This window comes from Alosa pseudoharengus, unplaced genomic scaffold (genome assembly GCF_046254945.1).
Source record: "Alosa pseudoharengus isolate Yale_2024_CS ecotype anadromous, Long Island Sound unplaced genomic scaffold, YU_APseudo_1.1 YU_APseudo_1.1_scf_3, whole genome shotgun sequence".
NCBI lineage: Eukaryota > Metazoa > Chordata > Actinopteri > Clupeiformes > Clupeidae > Alosa > Alosa pseudoharengus.
Genome location: NW_027468718.1, coordinates 26,118,522 through 26,141,016, shown reverse-complemented (window position 1 = coordinate 26,141,016; position 22,495 = coordinate 26,118,522). Strand labels below are relative to the sequence as shown.

Genomic DNA, 22,495 nt, shown 5'->3' with positions numbered 1-22,495 from the left:
ACTTTTGGCTGTCTTTTCCTTTTTTTTCTTAGCCTCTCCCCCCTCTCCCCTCACATGCACGCTTGCTCACAGAGAGCGAGAGAGAGAGTGAGTGTGAGTGAGAGAGAGAGAGAAGGAGGGAGGGAGGGAGAATAAGAGAGAGGGAAAGGGGAATAGCAATAGCCCGCAGTCAGACTGCCCAGATTTGTGTGCTGTGCCGCGCGCTCATTCAGTCCTCGGGTGCTTCGGCTGAAGTTGACGCACCTCTGTGCTCCGGAGGTTGTACCTAGTGTATATATTTTTGATTGTTTTCTGGTCTGAATAGCACAGAGAGACTAACTAAGACTAAGAGGAAGAGAGAGAGAGAACGAGAGAGGAGAAAGAAAGAGTGGGAAAAAGCCATTGATTTGTTTTTAGACTGCAGAAGCCTGCTGAAGCGAAAGACACTACTGCGCACACCTTCTTCTTCACGCTACTTCTCGGATTACTCCCCAACCTGCGCACCTCCAGGAAGGTGTGTGTGTCTGTGTGTGTGTGTGTGTGTCTGTTAGAGTGTGTGTGTGTGTGTCCTGTGTGAGGTCCACCCCTCCCCTCGGTCAGCCACAGACGTCTCCGTCCCCCTCTCCTCTCGTCTCGTCTCCTCTCCTCTCCTCTCTGGCTCTCACTGTGCCTCCGCAGCAGCTGCAGCAGAATGCGGTGCTAGACTACCGGCACCGGGCTTAAGGATGACTACCGTCTTCTACCAGGTAAGCAGAGCAGGGCGAGCTGTGATGACAACAACTCTCACCTCAAATATGCCTGGAATCTTTAGCCTCTCTCTCTCTCTCTATCTATCTGTGTGTCTCTCGCCCTCCCTCTCTCTCTCACAGAGGAGTAAATGCTGCCCTTGCAGTTGCTCGTGCTGCGCTCTCGTTTGTATGTTCTATGTAAAGACACGGCGGGCCGGTGCCCTAACTGCTGTCAGATGTGTGTAATGAAGGGGAGAGGAGAGTGTGGTCTGGAGCAGGGTGGGAGTAGATGGGGCTTGAGATCGTGGGAAGGCTCTGGATGTGCACCCAGATAAAGTTAGAGACTCAAGTGCTTGACTCTGCATGTTGATGTAGTTTTGATTGTGGTGAATGGAAGTATGAATCTATCAAAGTTTACCAATAGAATTGGTGCTGGATGTTAGATGCTGTCTAGGACCCAGTCACAGTGGTTTTCATGTTTCATGTTGACAGTGTGGTAGGACATAAGGTAGGACAGCGACTCCTTGTTTGAGTGTTCCATGTAAACTTGAGAGGGGACATCACTGAGCAGCTGTTCTGTGTGTTGCGGTGAGCTGCTAAAGTGTGACCACAAGAGTGTTGCCCTCGCACACGTCAAGTGGCCTTGACCTCTGATTTGTGACTGGAAGTGGTGTGTCCTTCCAGCATCAGCACGCGCTTCCCTGTCCACTGGAGCGAATGAGTCTGACCGGAGGGAGAGGGGGGTGTCTTCCTGAGAACCTCCAACAATAGCTGTTTCCTAGTACTGCACCATGGCTGAGTCTCCCCACCATGGCCAATGAGACTGGGGCAGACCTGCCTAAGACTTCTCCATAAAGACCCAGTGTCTGCATTTGGCTGGAGGAACCGTCACTCATTCCGCATTCCAGGGGTCAGGCCTGGTGAAATGGGCAGTATAAAAAAGTCCAGGTGTCAGTGACTGAGCTTTTCAGCTGCTTGTGTTTATGGCGTTGCTGTCAACACACTATTAGGTCACTCACAGACTCCATTAAATCACTTAATCTCACAGGTAGAGATTAATGACCGCATTAGAGAGTGACATGGGTGTGTATACGACAGACCATTTGTAAACAGTTAAATCTTCAGGACTGTTATGTCACTTGTTAACGATTCTCCAGCCTTCTCCAACTTGTGCCAGAGCTCTGTAATTGGGGAGTTGTTTGGGGAGTCTATTTTCAGACTGGCTGGACAAGCTTATCTAGATATGGAGCTATCGGTTAAAATGCACACACCCTGAGCTCTGTGACACGTTGGTTTGGACGTCGTGAGACTCTGGACACTCCGTGTCTACATTTTCTGACCAGAGCGTGGATTTATCTCAACCGTAGGAAACCAAGAGCAATTTGTGTTTTTGGCACTTTTGCAGATGTAATTTTGACCAATTTGGCTGAAATTGAGGGGAAAAAAGAGTAATGTCGAACATCTATCAACGTCCTAGATAGTCTGGGGGAGAAAATTCTGTTACATACATTTTTTGTCTCTCCCCTCAGTGCATCCCCCACTCTTTTTTTCCTTCTCTGAATTCCCCAGACTCCATTAATTTCACTGCAGCTCTGCTCATGTTTGCAGCGGCTATTTTTCTCCATTATCAGTCTCCAAAAAAATTCCACATCGCTTGCCTCACCATCCTCAGAATGCCTTTGAACAGCCAAGAGAAACGTAAACCAATATGTATGTCTCTGCTCTGACGCTACGATGCTGTTTGCATGGGAACCTCGAGCATCCCATTGGCAGTGACCCAGTGGCGCACTCGATCTCCTCTGCGGTAGCCGCTCAGCGCGGTGCGGGGCGGGCAGACAGGCGGACGGACGCTTGCGCTCTCCACCAGCTGGGTCCAGCCAGAGCTGTGCTGCTGCTCGACTCGAGTCATCTCCGGACACGCCATGATGGATACCTCCGCGCACATAAAATCCCCCTAAAACTGGGCGGCAGCGAGGAGGCCGCCGGACAGAGTGCAGTTTAAGAGTGGCCCGCTGAGTGAGTTACGAGCGGAGCATGAGACGCGGCGCTCTCAGGCTAAACACTCATCAGAGGCTCTCCGGCAGCTTGCGTGGAAGTTAGATGCCGGAGATGACCAGCTGTCTGTCCCACTCAGTCCCACTGTGGCGCTCTCGTGCTCCTCAAGTGCCCAGTGGATGAGCGGTCATTTGGCCCGGTGTTGACATGAGCTGGCCTCAGAGGGGGCTAGCATGCTGTGACACGCAGCAAGTACGCATTGAGAGGGTTGGAGGTCTCTCTTCAAGCCTTGCATATCCATGTTAGAGAACAGCACTAATGAATTTCCCCATTCTTCTTCATGATCTCTATAGTCTGGTTGATTGCTTCTCGTAGCTTGATTTGTGAAAAGAATGGTAAAGGAGGTATGGTGTAATGGTGACTGAAACTCAGCTGTCTCCTCCATTATTATGTTTCCTGGCTCTAATTGTGATTTAGGGGCTTTAGAGGCTCTCAACAAATGCAGCTCCAATCCAACCCCCCTCCACACACACACACACACACACACACACACACACACACACACACACACACACACACACACACACACACACACACACACACACACACACACACACACACCCACCCTTTCACTCTACGAGTGGGAGAGAGGAATCCGCCGCAGCACAAAGCTTTGTACTGTACAGTGTGGAATGTCGGCGTGATGAATGTCTGTTTAAAGCTCTCCCCCCGTCATGGACGTTCGGGATCATTTCTCCTGGCTGGCCGATGCGCTCGGCGTCGCTGCTGCGCGGGGCTGCCAGATGAATAAATCTGCATCAGGGCTGCAATATTCCTCCTCCTCCTCCTCCTCCTCCTCCTCAGGCTCGGCCTCTGTGGCTCCCCGTCCTGCGTCGTGTGTGATCGGATCCCTGGCAGTGGCGCGGGTCATCCAGGAGCCAGACCCTACTCTCTATGCACTTGCTGATCAGATGGCGAGCTGCAGCATTCACCGCAGTTTCCCAGTGAATTCTCACTGCATGGGTCAAGGCATAAATCATTGATGATGTGAAACATTCTGTCTCGGGTCATTTGCTGTATGAGAGTGTGAGTTGAGTAGGGTGCTGTTCAAAAATGCTCGGGGAGTTAGTCTAGAACAGAATTTAATCACAGACTTTCATGATCTGCTCATCAGATCAGTGATGGTATTCCTTCTATTCGGGCCCTTCCCAGTTCACAGTTCTTGTTGGGCTTTTAGCAGTGCCTGTTCTTGGCAGTGAGTTATTTTCTTCAACCCGAAATAAAACATCACAAATGTTTCACTTTGATGGGCCTATACGTCGTACAAGGTGATGGTACACCTTCACGGTATGCAGAATGATGGGTATTATCACCTAAGCCGTACCGTTATCCTCACGGAGTGTACCTTGAGATGAGCCAGCGCAGCCCTCGCCTGCCAAGCTGCCTTGTGAAAATGGATTCAAGATGCCCGCATTCCCACGTGATAAGCGGCACAGAAGTGGAAAAAAAGGCTCTTGCGCCAGGTGACAAAACTTTGATAAGATAACAGCTGGGAAGTGCAGAGGGAATGGTGGGGCAACTGGATGCGTCTTATTGCAGAGGCAGACTTTGACAAGGTCACGACAAATTAGCGAGCCTCCCCACCCGGGGCGAGAGGGCAGCGGCCGCTCTCCCCCAGCAGCAGCAGCAGCCCACACCCCGGCAGGAGGCTCCCCCGTAAAACAGAGGATGCAGGGTGCTGACGGAGGCAGGAACGTGTGCCATGGACATTCCTGCGTATGCGCCTGCGGCCTCAACACTGTCAGGCCTCAGGGTTATGAGATTTAAGAGCCCCCCCCCGACTCCCGCCACCCCTACCAACCCCAACCCCCCACTCCTCCGTGCCCCCCCCGCCCCCCCAGAACCCCCCCCCACCCACCGCGCCCGCTGCATCTCCAGAGCTCCTCGTCGCTCCAGACAAACGAGCGGCCGGCCGGCTCCAAGACACGCATCGTCTGTGGCAGTTGTTTATTGCTGCTGTTTGGTGGATGGCACACAGTAGACCCAGTCACTGATGAAGTGTTGGGTGGAAGTGGAAACAGCAGAGGAAAAACAGAAAATGGCAAACACGAGGCCAGATAAATTGAAAACAGCCAGCTGAATACAAATGAGGCTTTCACTTCCAGAGACAGAGAGAGGGTGAAAGAACGAGAGAGAATGAAGGAGACAGAGAGAGAGAGAGAGAGAGAAAGAGAGTGAGAGGGAGGGCATGGTTGGTGGTTTTGCTACTTTATTGCAGTGGATCAGAGGGCCCTGGGCAGAAGGAAATGGTGCCACACAGCCTAACACCGCTGTGGCTAAAAACAACAACAATAAAATCAAGAATTACACTCCATTCCTCTGTTTACTCATGAAATTGTCCCCAAACTAGAAGCGTCGGGCCTTGGAAACTAACACATGTGAGTCCCGCAGGCGCTATTTTGCACTCTGACTCGGCATAATTGCACCCTCCGTACAGTCGTTTCATCTGCGGCTGATAAACGGCAGCCGAAAAATATCACTGCAGTGTATCAGCCGGTATGCTCAGCTGGGTTGCTTTAATATTGCTTTAATGCTATACGGTTAGCTTTTTTATCGCCACAAATAGAGTTTCAGGGGGAGAGGTGGGCGACTGAAGGTAATGCAGATGTGAAGGGGGATCAGATATCTTGGCAGAGCGCTGCTTTAAAGAGGCCTGGCACTCTAAGGAGCCGCTAAAAGCCCCAAAGGAAGCCATTTGGAGGTGAATTAGTGAAAACATCCTGCATTTAATTTGGGGCAAATATGGCCGTAGGGCTCCTCAGTCACCTAGAGGAGGGTCACCTTGACCTTGTTGAATTTTTTTTACGTGAGCTGAAATGTTTATGGAGAAAAAAAGTGTGCACTCACTAATGTGTACAAGGACACAAAAACATGATGATGCAGACACATACTGTGTATACTATCCACACACACACACACCCACACACACACACACACACACACACACACACACACACACACACACAAGCACACAAAACGCGGCATTCCAATGAATTCCTTAACTTATAACCCGAATGGTTTGTGGTTGAAGCATTTCAACTACTGCAGTTTCCAATATGGGCCAAATTCAGATCCTGGCAACCGTACTTGCGATTACTGACGTCATAACTCATATTTCCCCAGTAAAGGTTTCAGAGTAGAGATAGGGGGTAACCACAGAGTGGGCTCAGCTATGTGGGTCCCTTCTCAAGTCAAGCATCAGTCTACAGCCCACCCAGCAATTCTCAACTGGAGCCTGACCTATGGACCACTGCCTGTAACCCTGATCAGGTTATGCATGGAGCCAGGGGCTCTCTGATTTGGAGACCTATCAAGGCCAGGATTAAAATGGCACTCGGTGCCAATGCTACAGGCTGAGGCAATGGTGGAATGTATAATGCGCCTTAATGGGGAACATTGGGTTGTGACTTTTAATGATGGCGGAAATTTTCAAAATTGCTGCATGCAATCAAGCTGCCTGGTTTCTCTCACAGAAAGGGGTTTTTATAGACTAATGGTTGCTGTTGGAAACACAGCAAGGGGGAAACAAAACACCCCTTTCGGCCCCTATGCTAATTCTCTTCCCCCGTGGTCTTTGACGTGGGGTTTCTGTATGTATGTGTGTTTTTGTGTTTGTGTGTGTGTGTGTGGTGTATGTTTGTATGTGTGTTTGAGTGTGTTGGGGGGGGAAGGGGGGGGGGGGGGGTTACATTTGTGGCTATGATTAGTATTGTCCCCAGTAATTACCAGGCAAGGAGACTGCCAGTCTTGTCAGAATTGATCAGCTGTGTGTTCTCTGTCTCTCGCCACATCCCACCAGCCATGTGGAATGATGTCACACTGACCCTCTGAGGTCAGTGTGGGTTTAGGGGAATCTTTAGCCGCTTTTGCATCACCGCACTGGAGCATGGTCCACATGCCTCTCTGTGACTGAGGCACTGTCTAATGGACTTTAAGGAGGGATTTACAGTGACTTGAAGGCCTCATCATGTTTTGTGCATGAGGAGACTCGTGGAGCTTTGCTCAATTCTTTTCTGTGTGGTTGGGGGTATGGGGGGGGGGCACCCACTTCATAATATTCAATAGTAGAGAGCCATCCATCTTCTTGCTGAGGAGAGGGGGCAGACTGGAATCCTTCTCATGTTCCAGCCGGGCACAGCTCAGATCGGTGCCTTGTTCGCTTAACACGGAATACCACAAACATGTCTGCTTGAGTTAGCATCTAAAATGAGTTTTTCTACGGCTCCACTAGCGTCAGGCCACTTTTAGATTAGTCAACAACAGCACTGCAGAAGCATCCTGTTTGTGCTTGTTTGTCCTGCGTTGTGTTGACAGTCCTGCCAGCGCACCCCTGACCCTGTGTGCGTTTGTTATCGCACCTGAACACCTGGGGTAAACACTGCATTCTCAACCCCCCCCCCCCCTCCCTGCCCCACCTCCCTGGTGGTTAACACATCAGCACAAACACGCAGCGGGCCGGTGGGAAGAACCCACTGAGTCCTCGCTGCCAGATCCGCATCGGGGCTCGAAAAAATGAATAATCTGTCACAGCCCATCAGCCTCACTCACTCTAAGGGAGGCTAACCTCGGCATTTGAAAGTCAAATCAGCCTGTGGCTCTTGGTTTTTTCAGATGGGTCTGCGTGTCTCTTGTGTGCAGTGCGCTGGAGTACAGTAACTGTTTTTCCCTGGTGGGTGTGTTGCCATCGCTATCCCGGCCGAGAGCCCTCCAGACAGGGCCTAAGCTCCAGAGTGGTGTCTGCAATAAATCAGCCTATATGAAGGTGAGGGGCTGACTGCTGGAGATTTGGTAGGCTTATAGGGGCTCTCTCTCGCTCTGTCTCTCCGTCTCCATCTCTCTCTCTCTCTCTCCGTTTCCATCTCTCTCTCTCTCTATCTCTCTCTCTCCGAGGAGCTGTGTTTGGGCTGCGGGACTGATGCATCGCACATGTGCTTTCAACTCCGGCCAGAGAGCCGGAGGCCTGATGCCCGCAGATCACCCCGCTTCTCCTCCCTGGATCAGGCTCCCTTTGGGGGCCGCGGAGGCTGCGGAACAGCACCCCCCCCCCCCCCCCCCCCCCCCCCCCCCATTCCGACCCCCCATCCTCTGGAGCCGGGCCCTGGGATCAGCACATCGGCGAGCACGTGCGAACCCGTGCCCCTCCCCAGGCTCCTGAACACTATGTGAAATATTCTCTTGCTGTTCTGGGAGCACTGGTCGCACGCCAGTAATGGAGAGACGAGGGTGGGGAGGTGTGTGTGTGTGTGTGTGTGTGTGTGTGTGTGTGTGCGCGTGTGTGTATGAGTGGAAGTGGTGGTGGTGGTGGAGGGGTGGCGATACATGGGAAGATTGCTCCCCCCTCCTTCCCTCATGAGTTCTTATCAGGCCCCAGTCTCCCTCTGGAATGTTTAGAGAAAGCAGGCTCGTTTCAGCAGCCGCGGCGCAGAGCTGTTGTATTCTTGTTTGCCTTTGCATTTGATTTATGGGCTGGGCAGTGAAAGAAAGCCAGGAAGCCCAGCGCCGGGCCCCCACCGCGCGGTAATATACAACATCAAGCAGCACTAAAGCGAGGGAGCTGTTTTTCTACCCCGAGCTGTGAAAAGGGCCATAGCGGCCAAATGGCTGTTGACTTTCGTCGTCCTCGCCTCGGGGTAAACTTTTGTGCGCATATCCTCGTGGTGAATCATTCCCCATAAGACCAAATGTGATCACAGCCATGAGAAATGACAGGGTTCTGAGGCCCAACTACCACATTTTTATATCGCTAAGTGGTTGATGTATCCCATTTGTGGGAGGCTGTGTGTGTGTGTGTGTGTGTGTGTCTGTGTGTGTGTGTGTGTGTGTGTGTGAGTAAGAGAGAGAGAGTTTGTGTCTATGTGTATGTTTTTGTGTCAGAGAGAAATGAAATGAGGGGTAAAAATATTTTTGAGAGGGCCCATCCATCATAACTACCCCACATCCTTCAAACGCCACAGATAACTCATGTGGATGCCAGTAGCTTAACCGCTATATTATCTCCAAAAGTAGACCCTGAGCGTGGTGCCTCTTCACCTGGGGCAAAGGGGCTTTTCAGAGGGCCCATAACTCTTCGAACCACTAACGTGTTAAATGCCACCTTAACTGGCTGAAAGCGCCTGGCTTGCCTCAACCTGTCACAGTTCCCCGACAGCACAGAGTGTTCCTGGACTGGCCAGCAGATCTGCTCTGAGAACCACAGATATGAGCGATTCGTCCCCGCACTAATGTCTCTCTCTTAAAATGGCCTTTTGGGGGGTTTTGAAATGGCTGAGGTCATCTGATCTGGTGTCGTACAGTGTCTCCAAAAACAGTTGTCTTGACACAATCCTTTCTCTTTGTTCAGTCATGCTGTTTGAGATGGGATTGGGTTTCCGTAATTACCCCTGGGTTGCTCCTAAGTCCCCCACGTGATTGGAGATTAACCTTTGCCTATGGGTCTTCTGCCTCTACTTTAACCTTCTTTCCCCTCTTTTTCTTCTCTTTCAAGTTGCTTTACAATCCTCCTGTTCTCACCCTCTTGCAAGGGGCAAACGTAATGTGAACAATATTGTCAGTGGAAAACGTTTCCAGAGAAACCATATAACCTGTCGACAGTAACACCGTACAGAAGGATAATGCATGTGTGGAAAAAAAAGCAAACACACATCCGTCTCAGGCTTCCATGAATGCAGTGTGGAGCTTGGAATGTCTCTGTGCAGCCTAGCTGAGCTCACATCCTGTCAGCATAGGAAGCATAAACATGGCAGGGCCGACGGAGAGCCTCGAGGCCTGCTATATTTCAAACCGTTTTACTCTCCCTCATCTTCAGCACACCAAACCTCTCCCTCCCCCCATGTTTATGTTCCCACACCTTCACCCAGTCCTCGGACTGGAGGGAGTTCAAATTTGTCCGAGCAGCGCTAGGTTATCTGGGCTCTGGCAGGGGTCATCTCTCACGTGGGCCTCTCTGGCTTTATGGCCGATGTTAACATTGTAAAGAGTGCCGTGCACAATTTGTCAGAGCATGTTGAGCCTGAGCCGTGTGCTCATGTTAAATGTCCATTATGCAATGTGCACTGATGGATGGAGGCAACAGCACGGCTGTTTACGTTCGGCACGTCCAGAGCCTCTTCACTTCATTTCCACCGCGGAGAGGAGTTAAATACAGTAAGGCAGCTTGTGAGTGATGTTATTCATTTCACAAGAGGAGAGAGAGAGGGAGAATGAGAGAGAGAGGGGGAGAATGAGAGAGAGAGAGGGAGAATGAGAGAGAGAGAGAGGGAGAATGAGAGAGAGAGAGAGGGAGAATGAGAGAGAGAGAGAGCAAGAGAAAAGGGGGGAGAGAACCTGAGGGGGAAGGGAAGAAAACATAAAGGAATACCGGGGTGTCAGTCAAGCAGTGCGCGCTGGCAGGGGGTAGGCATGGGCACCTGGATCCGGGCTGCTCTGCGCTCGGCACTCTCCCTTTGTTTATACCCAATAAGTCCACTCGCACTGTCGGACTGGCACTCGCAAATACCTGTGTTTGGGTAAGCGCTCTGTTATTGGTTACTGGATCTTACACCATTTCAGATCTCTGCTTGGACGTGCCAGACGTATGGAGTCTTTTTTTCCACGCTGGATAAACATGAAAGCACTCACCGTGGCCAAGTGTTTATGCAAGGGCCCAGTTTGGAGGGTTGACCAGTGGTCTAACTTCACAACACACAGCGGCAACTGATAGGCCCTGCAAGGCAAAATCAATATTTGTTCGTTCCAGACCTCCCCGCAGTATTGACCAATATTCTAATAACGTGGTCATTATTAGTATGATAAGTCAAGCACAGTCATGCATCGCATAAGCAAAAGCAAGTGCCTCATAGTAACTACACAGAGAGGGAGTAGCAGAAACTCTGTGAGATTTGGAGTCTTGTCTGAATGTAATGGATCTCAGTTTAATTTTGTTAACACAAGCATGTAAGGAATGCAAAAACACAATTACCTCTTATTATATTACACTCATTTGTACCCTCTGATAGTATCAACACACACTCTCCCCCTCCGCTCACACACAAAGAGCATACTGACGGAGGCTTTGTGTGACCCCCTCATGCCAGCCAAGGATTTGCTCCATAGTTTTTTCCCCCTCTTTTCCCCTCTGCTGAAAACCCCTCCTGATCCTACACATCTGATTAGTCATGTTGCCGATGCATAAATGCAATCCTTAAATGGCTCCCAGAGAGGAGGGGAGGGACATGGAAATTCTTGAGAGAAGCCATGCTGCAGATGTGTGTGTGTGTGTGTGTGTGTGTGTGTGTGTGTGTGTGTGTGTGTGTGTGTGTGTGTGTTCAGGGCTACATGTGGAGGGTCAGTCATGTATAGTATTGCCATCTGTATTGTCTACCTCCTCACTGTGTTCTCCAAATGGCTTTCATGGTAGTGTACCAGTTCACTAGTTCACTATGACACTAGTTACAGTACATGATGCATAATCACCATGTTCTAGTATTTGTATCTAAATGTTTACTACATAATATACCATAAATATAGCAATGGAGGTCCATTTGTAACATTGTTAGAAATCAATAGAGAACAAGGAGATGCAGGTCAAGAGCATTTGGGTTAATCTGAATTAAGGATTTGTATTCCAGAATGTCAATACCAGTCCCTGGAGATAGACTTCTAGCCCTAAATAGTCGAGGAACCTCAGGGTTGGCACTGTTTTTACATGAGTGAGACTGAAGTGCCTGAGCCCTGTAAAGCACAAACACCTCTCGTTACTCAGGGCGTCTTATCACCAGGCCGAGTGTGGGAGTTTCCTCTCAGCCTTCGCCCCGCTGCTTACTGACTTCACTGGCTTCCCGTCGGCTGACCACAGGATGGGTGTCGGGGCTGTTGTTCTTCTCCAGCGTGGTTGCCCACCGCTGGACCTGCGGTCGCTCCGTCTTCAGGGTTCACCTGCCTGGCTGTCCAGATAAACATGGCCTGTGGTTATGGGGAGGGGCAGGGGGGATTTGACCGTAGGCCAGGCCGAGCTGGGAGCAGCCGTGATGGCCGTGAGAGCGTGAGAGAGCCATGGTTGGAAGTGCCGGGGTACCCAGAGGGCCGACCACTTTAAACTCGGGGCAGAATGTCAAATATTTGATTGTGGGTGTGACTCCCACATGTCTGGGTATTTTATGGCCTCACACTGGTCAGACTTTTCTTTGGTTTCCACTTTCTCTTTTTTCATGGATGCAAATCAAGAGAAGGAGGAGGAGGACTGATTCTTACATACGCTTCTTACGTACGATTCAGCTCAGGGTCATCCCATATGAATATATTGTCCATCATCCTCTGTCCAGTGTTGTCTTCAGCAGTTGGCCACAATACTTTGTGGTCACTTAGCACATAAACAAACCAGGCCATTATTTGTGAACTTCATACATTTTCATGTATTGGCTTGCTCGTCTTGTTTACTGGTAATGGCTCTTTTTCATTCCACTGTTATGTTGTTGTCTCTAACCAAAACCACTCTCTTAAAACCCACACTGTCATCGATATGGAAATTAGTTTAAGAGTGTTTATGGGGAAAACATCCCTTGCAATTGGCCACAGTGCAGTTTGTGTTATTTATTGTCGAGCTCTTTAGTTCTAAACTGACAAACAGCCCATGCCAGTGTTATCCCTGATGCCCTTCATGTCGACCTCGGTATGAACACTGTCCAGGATAGCCCCGTGCTGGACATTCCTAGAGGGCCAGAGAGGAGTGGTGCAGTAGAGGAGGAGGAGGAGGAGGAGGAGGAGGAGGAGGTCTTGTGCAGAAAAAAAGCGAGGTGCTGGAATGGTTATTGATTGCAGGTGGAGGAGCTGTCATCGGTGGCTGCTGGAGGGCCGAGCGGGGGCCAGGTGATGGAATCCTGGGCTGAGAAAGGCCAGGCCCCCGCGGCAGGAGCCCCACGGGGGAGGCGCGAGGAGGAGGAGAGGGACAGGAGGGAGGAGCCACAGAGGCCTCCTGGGGCCGAGCTCAGGGCTGGGGAGGAGTGGAGGTGGTGGTGGCGGTGGTGGTGGGGGGGGGGGGTGTGGGTGAAGGCGGAGGTGGCTGGGGGAGTTGGGCTGATGGGAGCGCTGAGAGACAGGAGGTGGAGCAGCCCGACAGGAACACATGAGGAGTGATGAAAAGAGCGAGGGATGAGAGGGAGGAGATGGAGCAATGAGAGAGAGAAAGTGAAAGAATGTAGAGGAAGAGGGAGGGAAATGGGTGGCGACCAAGTAAAGTGCGGGGTCTGGGTAATTTATTATTTGTTGATTAACTTTCTGGAAATAGCTGTCTCACCCTGAAATGTCTATGTTGTAGCAATGATATATGGTAATGTCATCTAGTGGTGTTGCAGATTTACTGTATATACTCCATATCATAGCTATATTTAAAGAAGCCGATGGGAACTTGGATGCAGTAAAGATGAACTTTTTCAGATCTTTCATGTGGGACTTCATGAGCGTGCCTAGTCCTGACAGTAGCTTTTGTTCTTGGAAGTTTTCTGCAAATAAACATTTTCCCTTGAAATGCTTCTTCTGCTTGGATTCCCGCCCCCCTGTTAAAGCAGAGTCCTGGTCAACAGGAGTTCAGAGCTTCCTTTCCTTTTCTGTAAACATCCTGTTGACTGCCCTTAGAGTGTGTTTACGCTCCCAATCAACACATTCAAGTTTCAATTTGTATTGTTGTTTTTAGATGAGTTTATTTTTTTACATCACATTTGTTTAACTACAGTACACATCACCGTGTGTGCGTAATCATAAGCAGCACAACATCTTGTCCAGAGGAAATAGACCTTGCAGCCCTGGCTCTTTGTTTGTGAGTAGCAGAACAGTGAAGGCCTTGTGCATGTGCTGGAGATCTGTAGAGGTCAAACAGCACCGCTAAACCCAATTTACTCTTCAGCATTAAAGAGGGGAGAAGGGAGCCAGACTAAGTCAACAAAACAGCCTTAAACAGTGCTTACGGCCGCATTAAACTGCCAAAGTTATGACCGTGGGCTGATTGGAGACAGACCATGGAGAATCCCGCATCACCTGTGCGAGCATTCCTTCTCTGCTTCTGCTCAGCTGTGGAGAAGAAGAAATGACTCTCACATAATTTTGTACTGACAGACTGACTAGAATTCTGAAGTGATAATAGCCATACTTCCTTTTAAATTGTTTACCCAGAGAGACAGCCGATAACCCAAAAGTTTACGCATATCTCCAGCTAAACAAGCTGTTTGGGAGGAATGAGAGATGTGTTTGTGAAGCTGAGGGGATATGCTGTGTTCTGTTTGGATGTGCGCAGTAAGATCAGTGAGCGAGGTATTCAGATCTGCTGGGAGCTGTTTGTCTTGATGCTGTAATTATGGTCGGGTCGCTGATTATCATCCTCCATCCTGTTTATTCACTACAGGCGTCGTTTGTTCATTGGGAAGCCGGCGATTGGTTATGGCAGCGGTCAGAGTTCTAATCCGATTATTGCAGACCTCAGCAGAGCCATCGGTTCCTGTAAACCCACGCCAAATGGTCTTTAAACATCATTGGCTTCACAATCTTCTTCATTCCAGGGGAATGGCGGTTTTAGACATTTATGAATATCTGTGAGGGGGCGTTGTTGTTGACGCTGCCTGTTTTCACTTGTTTGCCCATATGATTGTGTCACTTGGCATTCCAGTTAGTTAGCCACCAGAGGTTGTGACTGTTTCCTGTTGAGATCTTGTTAAGTCTTTGTAGGTCCTGCCAAATACAATTTGGTTTCCTTTAACATAGATCATACAGTATGAGAATCGCAGAGCTTCAAAAGCAATCTGCCTGTTTTATGTCATCGCAAGACAAACTGTGTCCTTGCTCTGTGCAGTGGAGTGGGGAATATTTGTAACCACTGTCCTCACCATCTGTGAATCTTAGGTCAAGGCTATGTCTTACGCTTTTTTCTTTCTTTTTAATTGCAGGTTTCTACATCGTGTGTCCCTGCTACTAACTATGAACTGGTAAGAATCATAATTTTTGTTGTTGCAGTTTTATTTCTCCCCTGGTTTTCAGCCAAATGTAATAAATATACAAGCTTGATTCTTTTTTGGCAACATAAACAGACTGGATTATACTACAATGTAAATTGCTCTGTAAACAAGAGCGCCTAACATTGAAGACATGCTTTCAGCAAGTTCTCATAAGCCAGAAAGTGAAAGTTTAAAAAAGAAAGTTGTGCTCTGCCTCACTCTCCTTATTTGGTCTAAACCAAAGATGTACTTTGTGTCTCCAGCACTTTCCCTCCTTCAGCTTGTCCAGTGCCCAAGTTTATTTTTAACCACAGGAAGACAAAGAGAGTTTTTGAGACCATTACCTGCAAAAAAAAAATCAATGCCTAAATTTGGACCTCACTCTCCTGAGTTGTGAGCCCTCGCATACAGAAAGTTTGCCCTTCAGGATCAAGGACACACATTAGTTTCTGTGCTTAATTCCTCCTCTCTTGCTCTGTGTTTTAGTGAAGATAACGTGCATGCCGCACTTTCCACGCACTGAGTGTAATCTCAGACTGAGAGAAGGGAGTGGAGCTGTCAAGTTGCCTCCCAGTCACTGGGATGAGCCAAGAGATGCTACCCTCCTCAGGCTGTCAAAATCACACCCTGATCATCCACACTGCCCACTTAAACACGGATGAGCAGCAGATACGCTAGATAGATAGATAGATAGATAGATAGATAGATACTTTCTTCTTACTTCAAGTCCCCAGGGGAAATTCAAGCTAATTCAAGCTAAACCACGGAGATACGATAAACCATAACACCAGGAAACCTCCTTTTTTTCAGAATATATGATTTTTAAGAACATTTTTTAAGAAGAGTTTTTTTTAAAAATAAAACGAAAGGCATGCAAAAGAGTTGTGCAGTGCCAGATGCCTAATGCAGGCGACCTCAGTGAGCTGTGAAGACAAACACACTCAGTGAGAGCAGGCAGTGGCCGTATCTATGGTAGGAAGCCTGGGCCAGCTGTCAGAGAGGGCAAACTTCTGTAACGGAGGCACCTGCAAGGGCTTAATGGGGCCTGTGTTTATGGCTTGTGTGCAAGTTGCAAACAATACCAAGCCCCATTCAGCTCCCCTTCAGCCCACTTTAGATGGGGAAATATGCCCTTGACAGTGAGCTCACTTCCTGGCTTATGTAAGAGCACTTAAAAGAGCTGACTTAAATTAATGCGATGGTTTCAATGTACATAAAAGCTGACTGCTGGCAACGGTATCAATGACACCTGGCCCAAAAACGGCTGAGATGTAAAGTGACCATTTGGCACGCTTGTGCAATAAGTATTGTTTTCTGCTGCGGTTTCAGCACCTTCTGCGTAATCCCCCTCCTACTCCAGGGTCCTTGTCTTAACTACTCTGCTCACTCCCTCCAGGCATGCTTCATTGACTTGTTCCTTCATCCTGAACACTCAAAACTTTCCCCCTACTCTCTCTCTCTCTCTCTCTCTCTCTCTCTCTCTCTCTCTCTCTCTCTCTCTTTCTCTCTCTCTCTCCTCCACCGACTGTGCTTTCGAGTCCGTTCCATTAGGCTCACTTTCACAGTTCCTTCTTCACTTCTACACGCAGGGATGTTGAAAACATGCCGCATGAGCGGATCTGCCCGGGGTTTAAAGGCCTTGGCTTATAGGTAAACTGTTTACAAGAGATGGGGAGCGAATGTGCGAGTGGGTTAAGGAAGATCAGGGTTACGGAGAAGAAGAACTTTCCTTTGGCTACGAACGCTCTCCTCTCTCTGCTGCTCTTAGCACCATGTTTGGTAAATTCCTGTGTTCTGAGAAGCGAGCGTGTGTGCTGTGATTTACTGTTCGTAACAGATCAGGTACAGAGTGAGGTGGATTGCCAGCCATAAATTGCATCAACTAAAAAGCAAATTCAAAAAGGGAACAGCATGCCTGGTATTTGAGCTGCCCTAAAGACTTCACGCTCCCTGTGCGTCAGGTAACCTTGAAGTTATGAATGCGAGTCAAATGGGCCATCATTTAGTTCTTAAATTAGGGTGATGGTGGTTGGAAAACAGTTTGAGATAGAGCAGATCTAGCCTATCGTCTGAGACATGGCATTTGAGTTATCAGGTAGGCACCGAGAGAGGTACTTGAGCACAGACTGTTGAGGGCCCGGTGTTGTCTGGCCCACAGAGGCTGCGCACGGCACTTCCATGGGTCCGGACGTGTGAGGCATGCACTCATGCAACAACAGGCAGACAGGACGCATTCCTCAGACATGCCCTCATGCGACTCACTCCGTATCTGCCAGGAGGGTTTGGATTGCCTGGCAAACGCGAGGCAGGCGGGAAGACGTCAGACACAAACACAGAGCAGAAATTTGCATCTCTCTCTCTCCCTCTCTCTCTCTCTCTCTCTCTCTCTCTCTCTCCCCTTACCTGCTTTTCCCTAGCCTTCTCGTAGCCTTCCTTCCCCCGCTGACGCCTCTCAGCGACACCTGCCCTTACCTGGTGTTTTAAGAGCCCTCGGCTCCATCACTGCGCCAGGCAATTACGTCACGGTGTGTATAAAAACCGGGCAGCGAGGCAAGGGGCGCCAGTACGTTGCTCTCTAATGACTTTTAACTGCGGGGGCAGAGAGATGGGCAAGATCGTTCCAATTAAGGGGAGGAATGTTTACAGCCTCACATGCTTCGCTGATTTACTCTCGTTACGTTCTGTGTAGGAGCGCCAGCCAACTATTCAGTAACGATACGCGATTTTTATCTGCGAGGCATGGTTGTCCATGTGAGTAAGCCTCTCGTTTCGGCCCCGGCTGACCATGCCAGCGGAGGAGGCACACTGTTCTGTTAGCCGCAGTAATCAGGATAATAGACCTGCACCCCTTATAAATGTGCCAGCGGTCTGACATGAGCCCCCCACCAAATGCCCAGGGATGCGGCAGCCAAAGGCCACGGGGGCTGGCACACATGCTGCTCCAGCTCGGCTAGGATCCACTCACACAGTGGTCATTGTGACTGTGTGCCTAGAGATTTGCTGAAGTGATCTGGCCAAACTATGTGCATTTGTGTGCATTTGTGTGTGTGTGTGTGTGTGTGTGTGTGTGTGTGTGTGTGTGTGTGTGTGTGTGTGTTCGTGTCCTCCACTGGACAGCAGCACTATCATCAGTTGTTGTTGTTCATGCTGAATCACTGTTGGAGTGATGTAAGCCACAATAGACCATGAGAGAGAGAGAGTGTACTGCATGTGGGTGTGTGACAGGGGGTTGAGATAAAGATCGAAAGAGAGAGACAGAAAAAGAGAGAGAGGAAGAAGCACATTCCAGCCAGAGTGACCATGAGCATGCCAGTCTGGCTATTTTCCTCGCTGGGCCATTAGTTTGTTTAGATGGAGTTCTAGAGGTCCCCAGAGAGCCACTCTCGCATCACAAAGCAGCCTTGTTGCGTAACACACACACAGAGGGGAAAAGCCCATTCGGAGGGGTCGGCTTGGGGTGGCCATCAGGGTCTGTGGTGAGAATCAGGCAGGGGGTCAAAGGTCACTCTGGGACGTGGCCTTGTCCGTGTTCTCACAGCAGCAGCCATTCCTCCGCTAAAATACCAGCTCCAGAATTCTTTCCGCTGAAACCTCGCGGGACCAAAAGTGCCGAGCTTCCATTAGTGAAATCTAAACAGCAAGTGCCACCCATAGTCCAAGCTCGTCTGCTGTTTACATTTTTTGGCCCCCGTTGCGTTTTACAGGCGAGACTGCAGCCGGCCTGTAAAGAGCAAAAGCCAAGCAGCTGTTTCTGTGTGTTTGTGTTTGTGTGTGTGTGTGTGTATTCATTTGTGGTTGTGTGTGTATGTTTGTTCATACAGTATGTGGTGTGTGTGTGTGTGTGTGTGTGTGTGTGTGTGTGTGTGTGTGTGTGTGTGTGTGTGTGTGTGTGCGTTCTTTGAATCTGAAAATGTGTGTGTGTATGTGTGTGTGTCATCCATGTGAGACACATCTTCTACATCCTCTGATGATTCAGCCAGAGAGCTCCAGTCATCAACACTCTCAGGAATTTAAGGGGATTTTTATTTATTAAAGGTTTGGATTGCAACCTCGCCTGGACATTAACCAAACACCTTTAAATCAGCCAGCCTTTAAACGGGAATGAGGTGGCGGGGAGATGAGGGAAATAGCATGCCCTTTTTAGGCGCCAACTGGAAACTCAGCACTTGCCTGCCAAATAACTTTGTGAACCTACTGTCTCCCGGAGACCCACACGCATGTACTTCATCAGAGATGCGATAAATCATAAGCATTAGGCAAACACAGGTGCTGTCCCATGCCTTTGTGGAGGGGATGATCAACCGATATGCTTGTTTGGAGGAAAAGGAGTCTGCATGTGTGAAAAGAACAAACTGTACCACCTATTGGCCAGTAGGAGGCAGTAAAGTATTCACTGAATATATCTACTTATGATGGTTTAAACAAAAAACCTTCCCATGACTTGAGTCCTGTGTTCTGTCACAGTACAGTTTAAACCCTCTCTATCTTCAAATTACTGACCATTTCACCTGGATATCGGAATGAAACAGCTCATTCTCCCTGTCATTTTCCATACAGGGAGCCGAGAAACACATGCTTTGCTATTAGAATGGCCTACTCAGCCATGTGGTTTGTGGAATTTTCATTGAGACATAAATCTATAGCTGAGGGCGGTGCACGTGAAAGCCCTTAAAACCTGTTTCATTCTCTACTAAATCCTCAGAGAATGGAGATATGGCTCATTTAGACGCAGGCACTTAACCTTTCTCATATTTTCAAAATCACCCACATTTGCAGTGAATACTCAGGCTGTAAAACGATCTTCTCCTCTATGCCTTCCTTGTTTCCATTCATGCTCTGCTTTTAGAGAAATGTAGAGAAAATCAACACAAACTATAAATAGCCATGTTTCTCAATGTCAGCAGCCCAAAACAACCAAAATCCCTAATCCCTACATGACCATAATATTGCGTTGCTCCGCTACAAAATTGACGAAATGGCAAGCCGTGTCCTGTTTTGAAACACAGGGACTGATCCAGCCAAACAATAGCTGTATATTTTGGGGCTCTATAAGGAGCGGCTTGATGCCCTGGGAAGAGGGCAGGAGGAGGAGGAGGAGATGGGGAGTCTGGCGGCCAGCACACACCCTGGCCAGGGCTCCGCTGAGCCTCCACTCTGCCAGCTGCTGACAGTCCGAGCTGGCCTAGTGCCCTCTGTGTCCAGTTCCAGCTCTGGTACGAGACCGCTCAGGGAGCGGTGACAGCACACACCAGCCCGTCCTGATGAGCGGCACACCAGCTAGCAAATCACATGGTCCTACCTCCCAATAAAAGAGGTGTAGTACAACTAACTAACTAACCCTCTTAAAAACTCACTCATTCACTTTCTCTTCTCCAAACTCACACACACACACACACCACAGGACAGTTTGTCTTGGACGTATGGATTTTTCTCTCCAGGCTCTGAGCTCACTGAGTGGTCGGATTTAGGAGGCAGGGAAAAGAAAAAACACACACACACACTCCCATGGCTTTGAAATGAGCACTGCTGCGGCTTATTTTTAGCTCCTTGTCATTTTGAAGGAGGCTCTTTGAGCTCTATTTGGGTCCTCTCACCAGGAAACTCCCTGCGTACCTTCTGTGCCGGGCGTTTTGACCTGAGTGTGGCTAGTAATTTGGCCAGGGCCGTGTATCAGTTAAGCGGCGGGCACTCTTAGCTCATGTGATGAGTGGTGTGAGACTGCTGGTTTACAGTAGCGATCTCTGTCTGACCGATGCCCCGGGTCGTGGGAATGCACACATGCACCCCGGCTTCACACGCCACAGTCCCCTATCCGTCGGCCATTTTGTCTTCTGTGTCCTTTTCTCTCACTCCAAACAGGATATAAGTGCTTTGCTGTCTTTCCTCCGCTGATGCCGCAGCCCAGATGTGTAGGTAGACGAGGGCTCCGCAGCGCAGCGCAGCACAACAGATGGCAGCCGCAAGCGAAAACACTGCCATAAACAGCAGGCTGAGTGACAGCATGATATGCCCTGGTGCTCGACAGGAATACAGACCTCCCACTTCAGACAAACCACCATAAGAGTTCTTGGTCCTGATAGTTCTCAAGTGAAACCAAAAGAAAAGACATTTCTGAAAGGAAAGGGTGAATACTATCATTAAAGTGAAGAGCAATACTATCATTAATCCATCATGAGGTTCTGCAGATAGGGCAAGGCAGAGAAGGAGAGAAGAAAAGATGGAACGTGGGAGAGATGAGAGGGAGAAGAGAAAGGAGGTTTTTGTAAGGTGTGGGGTGAGAGGGACTGCATACCCAGCCTGGGTACTCATACTGGGAGGAGAGGGGGTGGGGGCAGGGAAGGTGAAGGCCTCCCACAAGCACAATCCTCCAGCCTGGAATGACCTCACGCTCCGCACCAGCCAAGCCTCAAGCTCCACACCGCACTCACACACAGCTTTCAGCAGGCTGGGTTTGGAGAAGAAAATATCCATGAAATTCAGGCTTATCAACAGTATAGATTCGCACATGTTGGTTTAGAGTGCAGTCAGGACAGCAGGATTTGTGTTTTCTTCGACGGCATTCCATGGAGTGTGTCCTAGCCCTCAGACATGGCAGCCACCCATGCTCTATTGCCTTACGACCCAGTTTGCTGCCTGGACCTAGCTGTAGCTAGGCTCGCTCGCTACTTCTTCTGCTCCCACCATCTCTGCCCTGCTAAATCAAGTAGCGCTAGCTCCTGAAGGGTCACGCAGTCTTCTCCCAGGAGCCTAAACTGGGTTGGAGGGCGGTTGCTGTTGTTGTTGCTGGCTGGAGAGGGTGAGGTGCTCCGTGGTCAGTCCACCCCCTGTCTGCCTGGTGAGGGGAGAGCGGGGGAGCAGCCTGTGCCAAGCCCTGGCTCCCTCCAAGTGGCTATGGAGCGGATGCGCCCCTGGTTAGTGGTCGGGAGGCCAGATTCAGGGGGAGCTGCTAAATGCTCCATGGCTAGGCTATAATTTCCTTCCCGCTTTAATATGCTTTGACACACACATACACAGGCGCACACACAGACACATACACACACAGGACATTTATATTGCAATATTCTTGGCAGTTTTTCTTTTCCCCAAATGCTTGGTAAAAATCTCTGAATATCTGAGGCGTTCTGTTTTTTTCTCAAAGGAAGTACTTATAGGAGCCATTATGGGTTAGCAATATTCTACAATTCACATGACATCACTGACCACTCAGACCCCAAAGCTACAATATACTGTTGCATGAAAATAGCTGCAAAATTGCCTGAGTTTGAGTTAGCACTGTCATTTTTATCATGCCCTGGCCATGTCTGGGTTTTGGGGGTGAGTGGCTTAATAGCCCTTTTGCCATCACATCAACCCCTCCCTCTACCATACAGTAGTTACCTGTTGTGCACTTTAGACAGCGTGCGTCACTAAAAGGATGGTGAGAAAACAAAATGGATTTTGAGGTCCAGGACCTATCCGCTGTGGCAATCTTCCCTTCTTTCTCTCCCCCCTCCAGGGCAATGTTCTCTCGCTCTCTGCTCATCTTGACACCCTATCTCCCTTTATTACAAACACTCTGAGGCTAGCCAGGCCCACAATGGCTCATGACATCATGGATTCCTGGAGGTCTGACTTCTCATAAATAAATAACTTTTTTCTCTCTCAGCGCTCTCCTCTCCTCTGATGGAGGACTGAGTTTTTGGAGTGCCATGACTGTATATGGTGCTGTTGGGGAAGATGGGTGGATTCTATCTCTCTCTCTCTCTCTCTCTCTCTCTCTCTCTCTCTCTCTCTCTC

The 22,495-nt window shown here is 49.3% G+C and overlaps 1 protein-coding gene across 7 annotated transcripts in view; it reads left to right on the top strand.

Annotated features, from left to right (window-relative positions):
• The window catches only part of tns1b (tensin 1b), a 171,184-nt gene that overhangs the window by 88,394 nt on the left and 60,295 nt on the right, over positions 1–22,495 (top strand). For 6 of the 7 annotated variants that reach the window (XM_076263733.1, XM_076263731.1, XM_076263738.1 and 3 more), the window contains exon 4: positions 14,672–14,710. In XM_076263733.1, coding sequence (XP_076119848.1) covers positions 14,672–14,710 — 39 coding nt within the window. Of the gene's footprint in view, positions 726–14,671; positions 14,711–22,495 lie in introns of all 7 variants that reach the window. The other variant, XM_076263737.1, reaches the window with a different exon arrangement.